Source organism: Pelophylax lessonae (genome assembly GCF_965119305.1).
Source record: "Pelophylax lessonae genome assembly, chromosome: 4".
NCBI lineage: Eukaryota > Metazoa > Chordata > Amphibia > Anura > Ranidae > Pelophylax > Pelophylax lessonae.
Window position 1 is genome coordinate 60094493 of NC_138771.1, and position 12694 is coordinate 60107186.

Sequence of the window (12694 nt, forward strand, 5' to 3'; positions counted from 1 at the left end):
CCGCTCATTTGTAACCTCCAACTCTGCTGATCCCCCTCTCAGTAGTAACCCCCCAGCTCTGCTGATCCCCCACTCAGTAGTAACCCCAGACTCTGCTGATTCTCTTGTTTGCTAATCTTCCTTTCTCTCCAGTTCTCGCTCACCTCCCACTATATTGCTTCCATTCTGCGCACCACATGTGGCATCTGCTAGCTTCTCCTGCTCTGGGCCCCCTGCTTTGCTGATCCTCCGCCGATCAATCCTCTCTCTCCGGTCCCCATTTCACTTTCTGCTATAGTGTTTCCATGTTGCGCATTATGTGTGCCGCTTGCTAGTTGCTCCGCACTGCAAACCTGATGTGACGTCTACACTAGAATATATACACATGAACTGCTGATGATGTTTTTTTGGTTTGCTTGTTGGTTGTCCAGTGCATCCTGGGATATCTCATATCTACAATACTTCCAAAACTTAGCAAACCTAACTCTTAATAAATGCTCCAAAAATGCTGTAGGTGCTGTTAGAGAGCATTCTGATAGACATCTATGGAGGCATTGGAGGCGCCTTGAAGCACCAAAAAGCAACCTGGGGTAAAATTTTTGAAGCAAAAGCAAATGCAACAGTGTGAACAGGATGGTAACCATTATATTTAGTGACAGGGGCTTTAAAAAAGCGTGCCCAATGCCACATTTTGAAGCGTAAATGAGCCCTAAAAATGAAACAAATGAATCAACCACACCTAAGAGCTGGTAAGTTGCAACATAATACATTTTTTTGATTTAACATTGTTATAAATACATTTTCATGGTTTGTTAGGAAAAAAAAAAAAAAGAAATGTCTATTGGTGTTTGGAGAATGGGAAATAGCGGTGGGTTTTACTATCTGCACGGAGCAGTGGTACAGTGCCATTGATAATTACGTTACATCCCCTGGATCAACATGTGCATCACACAGATAGTACGATGATCAATAAGACCTGCCTCGGGCACCTGGCCTGGGAGGCAGAACATACAATAAAATCAGCGGGAGTTATCGATGTCTCTTCCGGATACTGATGAGTTCTTGGTGCACAATGCTGAAGCTTGGACGTTTCCTGGGGTCATATTCCCAGCAGCGCAGCATCAGTTCATAAATATCCTCGGGACAATTGTCTGGAGCTGGTAGACGGCTTCCTGCAATCATAAGAACATCTTTTTATCTTTCTTATTTATATATATATATATATATATATAAAAAAAAAAAAACATAGCCATAAATTGAAAGATTTGGTATGTTCTGTTGGAGGTGTCAGTATGTCCCGGAGACAGAATCTTTGATGAGAGTCATGGATGTCTTCTATTCTATACAACACCGATGTGTTTTTATTCCTATCAAAATGTTAAAAGACTGTTCCTGAATAATTTAGATGGCTCTGTATGGCTCGGTTCACTTGAACATTTTTATAGAAGCTGTAAACTGAGAGAGTGCAAATATTTTTAAAATACAAAAATAGCGATTTGTCTGCTTCCTGCCAAATATCAGAAATAATTAGAGTCAGATTTTTGTTCTTGTGCCCATCAAAGAAAAGCCGGTCTTTTCAACTTCTTTTCTTCCATCTTTACCCCCAGTGTCTCTTTCTTTTCTTTTATATACTGTGTATATATACACACGATCATCCAAAAGAGTTGCCACGCTCTAAAGTCTCTTGCTCAATGTATAATCTTTTTTTCCAGTACACTGCTCAGTACAAGCTTCACACCAGTTTGGAGCGTCCCCCTTCTTTCTCAGGTGTAAGAGCGGGGACGCTCGAAATTGTGCAGCTTGTACTGAGCAATGTAGTGGAAATAAAGATTATACATTCAGCAAGAGACTTTCAAGTGCAGCAACTCTTTCCCATGATTATAGTGTTGGCAACTTGAAGCCTGTCAGTTTTCTGCATCCCAAAACACAGAGACATCTGAGATCCTATCCTATCCTCCTATTAAATAAACCAATTCAAAATGTTTTGTATGCCGTGGCAAAATCGGTTGGCTTCATGTTCAGTGCCACCAAGCAAACCATAGTTCACTCATGGAAGTCTCCTACATTGAACTTCTAAGAAGTTAAATAAACGGGACAAGGATTATTGAAAAATTAACAGCTAATTTGTTATGTACATTGGAAAAAAAATGTATACCTTCTTCTTTGGAAGTCATTTAAGTGCCTTGTATACATAGACGATGAGAGACTGCACTCCGACTTGAGATGTAAACAATTTATTGATCACGGTGACAGACAAATAGATTCAGAGACAGGACCACGGTTAACGCGTTTCATGGAACAAGGTCCACTTAGTCATAACCAACTAAGTCATAACCAACTTGGTTATAACTAAGTGGACCTTGTTCCGTGAAACGTGTTAACCATGGTCCTGTCTCTGAATCTATTTGTCTGTCACCGTGATCAATAAATTGTTTACATCTCAAGTCGGAGTGCAGTCTCTCATTGTCTATGTACACATCATTACCGGAGTTACGGATCTGATGTGCACCCGACCGCTGATTACTAGACTTCACACACCTGAGCGGCTTTCCTCCTCTGTGAACATTTAAGTGCCTTCCCTACCTGTAACAACATTATTCATTTTTTGTGGAACACCAAGGCAATTATCTTGGAATAGAGTGCTGATGCCACCTTCCTTTGTCTATATATAGCTCTATAGACAAATATACACACATATACACATATATATATATACATACATACATACATACACACACCCACACACACACACACACTATATTACCAAAAGTATTGGGACGTCTGCCTTTACATGCACGTGAACTTTAATTGCATCCCAGTCTTAGTCCGTAGGGTTTAATAATAAGTTGGCCCATCCTTTACAGATATAACAGCTTTAACTCTTCTGGGAAGGCTGTCCACAAGGTTTAGGAGTGTCTCTATGGGAATGTTTGACTATTCTTCAAGAAGCGCTTTTGTGAGGTCAGGCACTGATGTTAGTCACCTTAGTTCCAGTGAAGGGAGCTCTTAAGGCGTCAGCATACCAAGACATTTTGGACAATTTCATGCTCCCAACTTTGTGGAAACTGTTTGGGGGTGGCCCCTTCCTGTTCCAACATGACTGCGCACCAGTGCACAAAGCAAGGTCTATAAAGACAAAAACAGAAAAGATTCCCAGCTCAACCCCAAACGGTTTCCACAAAGTTGGGTGCATGAAATTGTCCAAAATGTCTTGGTATGCTGACACCTTAAGAGTTCCCTTTACTGGAACTAAGGGGCCAAGCCCAACCCCTGAAAAACAACCATAACCCCCCTCCAACAATTGATTTAGGCCAGTGCACAAAGCAAGGTCCATAAAGACATGGATGAGAGAGTTTGGGATGAAGGAACTTGACTGGCCTACACAGAGTCCTGCCCTCACCCCGATAGAACACCTTTGGCATCACATCAGTGCCTGACATTACAAATGAGCTTCTGGAAGAATGGTCAAACATTCCCATAGACACACTCCTAAACCTTGTGGACAGCCATCCCAAAAGAGATGAAGCTGATCTAGCTGCAAAGGGTGGGCCAATTCAATATTGAACCCTACGGACTAAGACTGGGATGCCATTTAAGTTCATGTGTGTGTGTAAAGGCAGGCCCCCCAATACTTTTGGTAATATAGTGTATATATGTATATATATATATAAACGAGGGCTGGATTGAAAGTAATGCAAAAGTGGACATAACTTTTTTTTATTAACTTACATAAGGCGTTCAAATTTTACATATTGGTAGAGTAACACTTTCTCTATAGTAACTCTACTTTTTTTTTTTATTGCTGGTAAATAATGGATTCTAAGCAGAAGCAACGTGCCGTCATTGAGTCCAGGCTGACCGACATTGATGGTCTCCCACTGAGTGGTTTGTCTTCAATGCTTTAAACTTTTTCATCCATCTGTGCACATTGCTCTTGTCAATGGCGTCATCTCCCTAAACATTCTGTAGCCTTCTGTGAATGTCGGACAGCCTGCACTCCTCCTTCAAGAACTCAGTGATGGCACATTGCTGCTGCTTGGAATCCATTATTTATCTGGAGTGATAAAGAAGAAGAAGAGTTACTTTACCACTGTAAAATTTGAACAACCTATATATGTATATATATATATATATATATATATATATATATATATATATATATATATATATATATATATACAGTATATACAGAATCTCACAGAAGTGCACCTCTCACATTTTTGTAAATATTTTATTCTATCTTTTCATGTGAAAACACTGAAGAAATGACACTTTGCTACAATGTAAAGTAGTGAGTGTACAGCTTGTATAACAGTGTAAATTTGCTGTCACCTCAAAATAACTCAACACAGAGGCATTAATGTCTAAACCACAGGCAACAAGAGTGAGTGCACCCCTAAGTGACAATGTCGAAAATGGGCCCAATTAACTATTTCCCCTTTCAGGTGTCATGTGATTCATTAGTGTTCCAAGGTCTCAGGTGTGAATGGGGAGCAGGTGTGTTAAATTGGCGTTATCACTCTCACTCTCTCATACTGGTCACTGGAAGTTCAATATAACAAATCATGGCAAAGAACTCTCTGAGGATCTGAAAAAAAAGAATTGTTGCTCTACATAAAGATGGCCTAGGCTATAAGAAGATTGCCAAGATCCTGAAACTGAGCTGCAGCACGGTGGCCAAGACCATACAGCGGTTTAACAAGACAGGTTCCACTCAGAACAGGCCTCGCCATGGTTGACCAAAGAAGTTGAGTGCACATGCTCAGCGTCATATCCAGAGGTTGTCTTTGGGAAATAGACGTATGAGTGCAGCCAGCTGCAGAGGTTGCTGCGGCGTATGGTCTGATCCTGTCAGTGCTCAGACCATACGCCGCACACTGCATCAAATTGGTCTGCATGGCTGTCATTCCAGAAGGAAGCCTTTTCTAAAGATGATGCACAAGAAAGCCTGCAAACAGTTTGCTTAAGACAAGCATTCATGGTTCCCTCAATGAACTGTAGGTCTCCGCTGCCGGCAGCACTCATGCAGCCCCAGACCATGACACTCCCACCACCATGCTTGACTGTAGGCAAGACACACTTGTCTTTGTACTCCTCACCTGCAACACATGCTTGACACCATCTGAACCAAATAAGTTTATCTTAGTCTCATCTGACTACAGGACATGGTTCCAGTAATCCATGTCCTTAGTCTGCTTGTCTTCAGCAAACTGTTTGCGGCCTTGCTTGTGCATCATCTTTAGAGGAGGTTTCCTTCTGGGACATCAGCCATGCAGACCAATTTGATGCAGGTTGCGGCATATGGTCTACGCATGGACAGACTGTCCCCTCACCCCTTCAACCTCTGCAGCAATGCTGGTAGCACTCATACGTCTATTTCTCAAAGACAAGAGAGGATCCGGAGGATTTTCCTGCTTTACGTCCAGGCCACTTTTTGCAACTTGGCACTGTACGACTTTAACTGACAATTGCACGGTCGTGCAACTCTGTATCCAAACGAAATGTACGTCCTTTTTTCCCCACAAACAGAGCTTTCTTTTGGTGGTATTTGATCACCTCTGTGCTTTTCATTTTTTGCGATATTAATAAAAAAAGAGCGACAATTTTGAAAAAATAATATTTTTCTATTTTGACAGTTAAAAAATATCCAATATATTAAATTTTTGTCATATATTTAGGTCAAAATGTATTTAGCTACATGTCTTTGACAAAAAAATCCTCAATGAGCATATTTTTAACCGCTTTAAGACTGGAAGATTTTACCCCATTCCTGACCAGGCCATATTTTGCGATTCGGCACTGCGTTACTTTAACGGACAATTGCGCGGTCGTGCGACGCTGTACCCAAATTAATTTGCGCTATAAACAAAAAAAGAGCGACGGTTTTGAAAAAAATAACAACATTTTTTTATATGAAATTCCCCCCCAAAAAAATGTAAAAATCTAAATTTAAAATTTTAGGCCAATTTGTTTTCTGCTACATATTTTTGGTAAAAAAATCGCAATAAGCATATTTTGATTTGTTTGCCGCAAAAGTTATCGAAGCTAACTAACTTTTTTTGATTTATGTCATTTATGTCATTTTTATTGTTTTGTTTTTTTAACGAGTAATGGCGGCGATCTGCGATTTTTTTTTTGGGACTGCGACATTGCGGCGGACAGATCGGACCCTTGACTGACATTTTTGACACTTTTGGGGGGACCAGTGACATTACTACAGTAATCAGTGCTATAAATATGCACTGTTACTGTAATATTGACACTGGCAGGGAAGGGGTTAACTTTATTTGTGATCAAGGGGTTAAATATATGCCTGGTGCTTACTGACGTGTGTGGGGGGAGGGGACTGTGTGACACAGGCACAGATCGCAGGTTCAGCTATGCTGAATCCTGTAATCTGTCCTTGCTTGTCACATAGGTGATCCGCAGACGATCACCGCCTCTCCTCCCCTGGCCCGACTCCTGCTGTGTCTGAATACAGCGGGAGTGAGCCTCCGGTGGCGCGCGCGCGTGCCGCCCACAAGGGGAGGAGTCCAGCGACGTCGCTGGACGGAATCGAGCCACTTTGCCGCAGTACGCTCCATGTGAGCGGTCGGCAAGTGGTTAAACCGCTGTATGGTCTTGGCCACCGTGCTGCAACTCAGTTTCAGGGTCTTGGCAATCTTCTTATAGCCTAGGCCATGTTTATGTAGAGCAACAATTCTTTTTTTCAGATCCTCAGAGAGTTCTTTGCCATGAGGTGCCATGTTGAACTTCCAGTGACCAGTATGAGAGAGTGAGAGCGATAGCCCCAAATTTAACACACCTGCTCCCCATTCACACCTAAGACCTTGTAACACTAACGAGTCACATGACACCGGGGAGGGAAAATGGCTAATTGGGCCCAATTTGAACATTTTAACTTAGGGGTGTACTCACTTTTATTGCCAGCGGTTTAGACATTAATGTCTATGTGTTGAGTTATTTTGAGGGGACAGCAAATTTACACTGTTATACAATCTGTACACTCACTACTAGTGTTGAGCGAACACGGACTGTATTATTCGTGTTCGTACCGAATAATTGGATTTTTTTTACCCGAACACGGACACGGACACTTTACTGTATGTTCGGGTAAAAATCCGTGTTCGGTCGTTTTATTTCCGGGTTTTGCATGCTTTGGCGCTCTTTTCATGGCGGGCTTTCAACAGCCAATCAACAATCGTTTAACTGGTGTGCCTTAAGCCATCCCAGCCATGCCTGCAAATGTCTTAGTAGCTGTGATTGGCCGTCTGAAGCATGTGACCAAGTCTTTATAAGTTCGAGGCAGCCGCCGCAGCAGCGTCATTCTGCTGCTTAGCTAAGGGACAGAGCACACATCAATGTGCTGGCTGCTGATTAGGGAAAGATAGGCAGGAAAAAACCATTTGTGTCCGGATAGAATTGAGGGACAGGTCGGAGTGTTTAGGCAGGGCGAGTTGTAGGCATTTTAGGGATAGAGTCTGCTGAATTATAGGGTCAGTGTCTTCTACAAACTACAATCGATATTGCTGTGTGGGGGGTGGGGTGAATCTGCACTCAATCCTGATCTACGATCTCTTCTCAATCCTGTTAGGGACAGAGTCTGCTGAATTTTAGGGAAACTGTGTTCTACAAACTACAATCGATATTGCTGTGTGGTGTGGGATTGGAGATAGGCAGGTGTCAGTGATCCACATCCATTTTTCTGTGTGTGAGCTGCAGTGAACACAATCTTTTTGGGCTGCAGTGAACACAATCTTTTTGGGCTGCAGTGAACACAATCTTTTTGGGCTGCAGTGAACACAATCTTTTTGGGGTGCAGTGAACAAAATCTTTTTGGGGTGCAGTGAACACAATCCTTTTTGGTGTGCAGTGAACACAATCTTTGTGGGGTGCAGTGAACAAAATCCTTTGTGGGGTGCAGTGAACACAATCTTTTTGGGGTGCAGTGAACAAAATCCTTTTTGGGGTGCGGTGAACAACATCCTTTTTGGGGTGCAGTGAACACAATCTTTTTGGGGTGCAGTGAACAAAATCCTTTGTGGGGTGCAGTGAACACAATCTTTTTGGGGTGCAGTGAACACAATCTTTTTGGGGTGGAGTGAACAACATCCTTTTTGGGGTGCAGTGAACAAAATCCTTTTTGGGGTGCAGTGAACAAAATCATTTTTGGGGTGCAGTGAACACAATCTTTTTGGGGTGCAGTGAACACAATCTTTGTGGGGTGCAGTGAACACAATCTTTTTGGGGTGGAGTGAACAACATCCTTTTTGGGGTGCAGTGAACAACATCCTTTTTGGGGTGCAGTGAACACAATCTTTTTGGGGTGCAGTGAACACAATCTTTGTGGGGTACAGTGAACAGAATCTTTGTGGGGTGCAGTGAACACAATCTTTGGGGGGTACAGTGAACACAATCTTTTTGGGGTGCAGTGAACACAATCTTTGTGGGGTGCAGTGAACACAATCTTTTTGGGGTGGAGTGAACAAAATCATTTTTGGGGTGCAGTGAACAACATCCTTTTTGGGGTGCAGTGATCAAAATCCTTTTTGGGGTGCAGTGAACACAATCTTTTTGGGGTGCAGTGAACAAAATCCTTTGTGGGGTGCAGTGAACAGAATCTTTGTGGGGTGCAGTGAACACAATCTTTGGGGGGGTACAGTGAACACAATCTTTTTGGGGTGCAGTGAACACAATCTTTGTGGGGTACAGTGAACAGAATCTTTGTGGGGTGCAGTGAACACAATCTTTGGGGGGTACAGTGAACACAATCTTTTTGGGGTGCAGTGAACACAATCTTTGGGGGGTACAGTGAACACAATCTTTTTGGGGTGCAGTGAACACAATCTTTGTGGGGTGCAGTGAACACAATCTTTGGGGGGGTACAGTGAACACAATCTTTTTGGGGTGCAGTGAACAACATCCTTTTAGGGTGCAGTGAACACAATCTTTGTGGGGTGCAGTGAACAACATCCTTTTAGGGTGCAGTGAACACAATCTTTGTGGGGTACAGTGAACAGAATCTTTGTGGGGTGCAGTGAACACAATCTTTGGGGGGTACAGTGAACACAATCTTTGTGAGGTGCAGTGAACACAATCTTTGTGGGGTGCAGTGAACACAATCATTGTGGGGTGCAGTGAACTCAATCTTTGTGGGGTACAGTGAACACAATCTCATACTTCTGAAGATTTGAGGGTGCTGCCTGTTCCATACTCCCCCTACTCCTCATCTAGCCTTTTAGGGGTACAAACAATAGTAATTGGGGCCTAGTGTGGTTGTGTACGTGTGATATACATACACTTTTTTTGGATCATATTTTCTATTCCGCTATTTAATCAAAAACCTTTGGGGATCAGTTAAATTGGGGGATAGTCTGTGTTGGTACGTGTGAGAGAGATCCACCTTTCCAAGTTGTTGGGGTTCATCTCATACTTCTGAAGGTTTGAGGGTGCTGCCTGTTCCATACCCCCCCTACTCCTCATCTAGCCTTTTAGGGGTACAAACAATAGTAATTGGGGCCTAGTGTGGTTGTGTACGTGTGATATACATACACTTTATTTGGATCATATTTTCTATTCCGCTATTTAATCAAAAACCTTTGGGGATCAGTTAAATTGGGGGATAGTCTGTGTTGGTACGTGTGAGAGAGATCCACCTTTCCAAGTTGTTGGGGTTCATCTCATACTTCTGAAGGTTTGAGGGTGCTGCCTGTTCCATACCCCCCCTACTCCTCATCTAGCCTTTTAGGGGTACAAACAATAGTAATTGGGGCCTAGTGTGGTTGTGTACGTGTGATATACATACACTTTTTTTGGATCATATTTTCTATTCCGCTATTTAATCAAAAACCTTTGGGGATCAGTTAAATTGGGGGATAGTCTGTGTTGGTACGTGTGAGAGAGATCCACCTTTCCAAGTTGTTGGGGTTCATCTCATACTTCTGAAGGTTTGAGGGTGCTGCCTGTTCCATACCCCCCCTACTCCTCATCTAGCCTTTTAGGGGTACAAACAATAGTAATTGGGGCCTAGTGTGGTTGTGTACGTGTGATATACATACACTTTTTTTGGATCATATTTTCTATTCCGCTATTTAATCAAAAACCTTTGGGGATCAGTTAAATTGGGGGATAGTCTGTGTTGGTACGTGTGAGAGAGATCCACCTTTCCAAGTTGTTGGGGTTCATCTCATACTTCTGAAGGTTTGAGGGTGCTGCCTGTTCCATACCCCCCCTACTCCTCATCTAGCCTTTTAGGGGTACAAACAATAGTAATTGGGGCCTAGTGTGGTTGTGTACGTGTGATATACATACACTTTTTTTGGATCATATTTTCTATTCCGCTATTTAATCAAAAACCTTTGGGGATCAGTTAAATTGGGGGATAGTCTGTGTTGGTACGTGTGAGAGAGATCCACCTTTCCAAGTTGTTGGGGTTCATCTCATACTTCTGAAGGTTTGAGGGTGCTGCCTGTTCCATACTCCCCCTACTCCTCATCTAGCCTTTTAGGGGTACAAACAATAGTAATTGGGGCCCAGTGTGGTTGTGTACGTGTGATATACATACACTTTTTTTGGATCATATTTTCTATTCCGCTATTTAATCAAAAACCTTTGGGGATCAGTTAAATTGGGGGATAGTCTGTGTTGGTACGTGTGAGAGAGATCCACCTTTCCAAGTTGTTGGGGTTCATCTCATACTTCTGAAGGTTTGAGGGTGCTGCCTGTTCCATACCCCCCCTACTCCTCATCTAGCCTTTTAGGGGTACAAACAATAGTAATTGGGGCCTAATGTGGTTGTGTACGTGTGATATACATACACTTTTTTTGGATCATATTTTCTATTCCGCTATTTAATCAAAAACCTTTGGGGATCAGTTAAATTGGGGGATAGTCTGTGTTGGTACGTGTGAGAGAGATCCACCTTTCCAAGTTGTTGGGGTTCATCTCATACTTCTGAAGGTTTGAGGGTGCTGCCTGTTCCATACTCCCCCTACTCCTAGCCTTTTAGGGGTACAAACAATAGTAATTGGGGCCTAGTGTGGTTGTGTACGTGTGATATACATACACTTTTTTTGGATCATATTTTCTATTCCGCTATTTAATCAAAAACCTTTGGGGATCAGTTAAATTGGGGGATAGTCTGTGTTGGTACGTGTGAGAGAGATCCACCTTTCCAAGTTGTTGGGGTTCATCTCATACTTCTGAAGGTTTGAGGGTGCTGCCTGTTCCATACTCCCCCTACTCCTCATCTAGCCTTTTAGGGGTACAAACAATAGTAATTGGGGCCCAGTGTGGTTGTGTACGTGTGATATACATACACTTTTTTTGGATCATATTTTCTATTCCGCTATTTAATCAAAAACCTTTGGGGATCAGTTAAATTGGGGGATAGTCTGTGTTGGTACGTGTGAGAGAGATCCACCTTTCCAAGTTGTTGGGGTTCATCTCATACTTCTGAAGGTTTGAGGGTGCTGCCTGTTCCATACCCCCCCTACTCCTCATCTAGCCTTTTAGGGGTACAAACAATAGTAATTGGGGCCTAGTGTGGTTGTGTACGTGTGATATACATACACTTTTTTTGGATCATATTTTCTATTCCGCTATTTAATCAAAAACCTTTGGGGATCAGTTAAATTGGGGGATAGTCTGTGTTGGTACGTGTGAGAGAGATCCACCTTTCCAAGTTGTTGGGGTTCATCTCATACTTCTGAAGGTTTGAGGGTGCTGCCTGTTCCATACTCCCCCTACTCCTCATCTAGCCTTTTAGGGGTACAAACAATAGTAATTGGGGCCCAGTGTGGTTGTGTACGTGTGATATACATACACTTTTTTTGGATCATATTTTTTATTCCGCTATTTAATTTAACTGGGCCTCCATGCGAGACCTGTGTGCCTTGTTGCGCTGTTTTGAGTACTCCACCAACATGGCCAGTGGCAATGACGCCGTTCTCAGCTTAACTATCCCACTTCTATGCCTCCTTGAAAAAACAATTCGGGCGATGATGGAAGAGGATGTGGCACAGGATGAGGAGGAGGAGGAGGATGAAGAGGTAACATTTCCAAGGCTTTCAGGGCAGTCATTCGCAAGGGGCTCCGAGGGTGGGTTCCTGCACACGCAAACGCCAGGGACGCAATTGTCCAGCAGGGGCACAGTTCTGGAGGATGAGGAGGATGAGGAGGAGGAGGAGCTGGAGGAGGAGATGGAACCATGTTCACAGCAGGGTGGCACCCAGGCCAGCTCATGGCCATCACTGGTGCGTGGCTGGGGGGATACAGAGGACACGGACGATACACCTCCCACAGAGGACAGCCTTTCGTTGCCTCTGGGCAGCCTGGCACACATGAGCGATTACATGCTGCAGTGTCTCCACAACGACCGCCGAGTTGCCCACATTCTAACTTGTGCTGATTACTGGGTGGCCACGCTGCTGGATCCCCGTTACAAGGACAACGTACCGTCCTTAATTCACTCACTGGAGCGCGATCGCAAGATGCGCGAGTACAAGCGCACGCTGGTAGACGCCATGCTGCTGGCATTCCCATCTGACAGCGGGGCCACAGTGGAAGCACAAGGCAGAGGAGGAGGAGGAGGAGGTCGCCAACGCAACCAGGGCACCGCCAGCACCTCAGAAGGCAGGGTTAGCATGGCCGAAATGTGGAAAAGCTTTGTCAGCACGCCACAACAAACAGCAGCACCAGCAGCTCAGATGGAACG

At 43.5% G+C, this 12694-nt stretch overlaps 1 protein-coding gene across 1 annotated transcript in view; it reads right to left on the reverse strand.

The window, feature by feature from the left end:
- Positions 1-669: 669 nt before the first annotated feature.
- FES (FES proto-oncogene, tyrosine kinase) overlaps positions 670-12694 on the reverse strand; it is a 344941-nt gene continuing 332916 nt past the window's right edge. Inside the window, exon 20 of the mRNA XM_082253226.1 lies at positions 670-1151. Coding sequence (XP_082109352.1) covers positions 1009-1151 — 143 coding nt within the window. The 3' untranslated portion in view covers positions 670-1008. The remainder of the gene's footprint in view (positions 1152-12694) is intronic.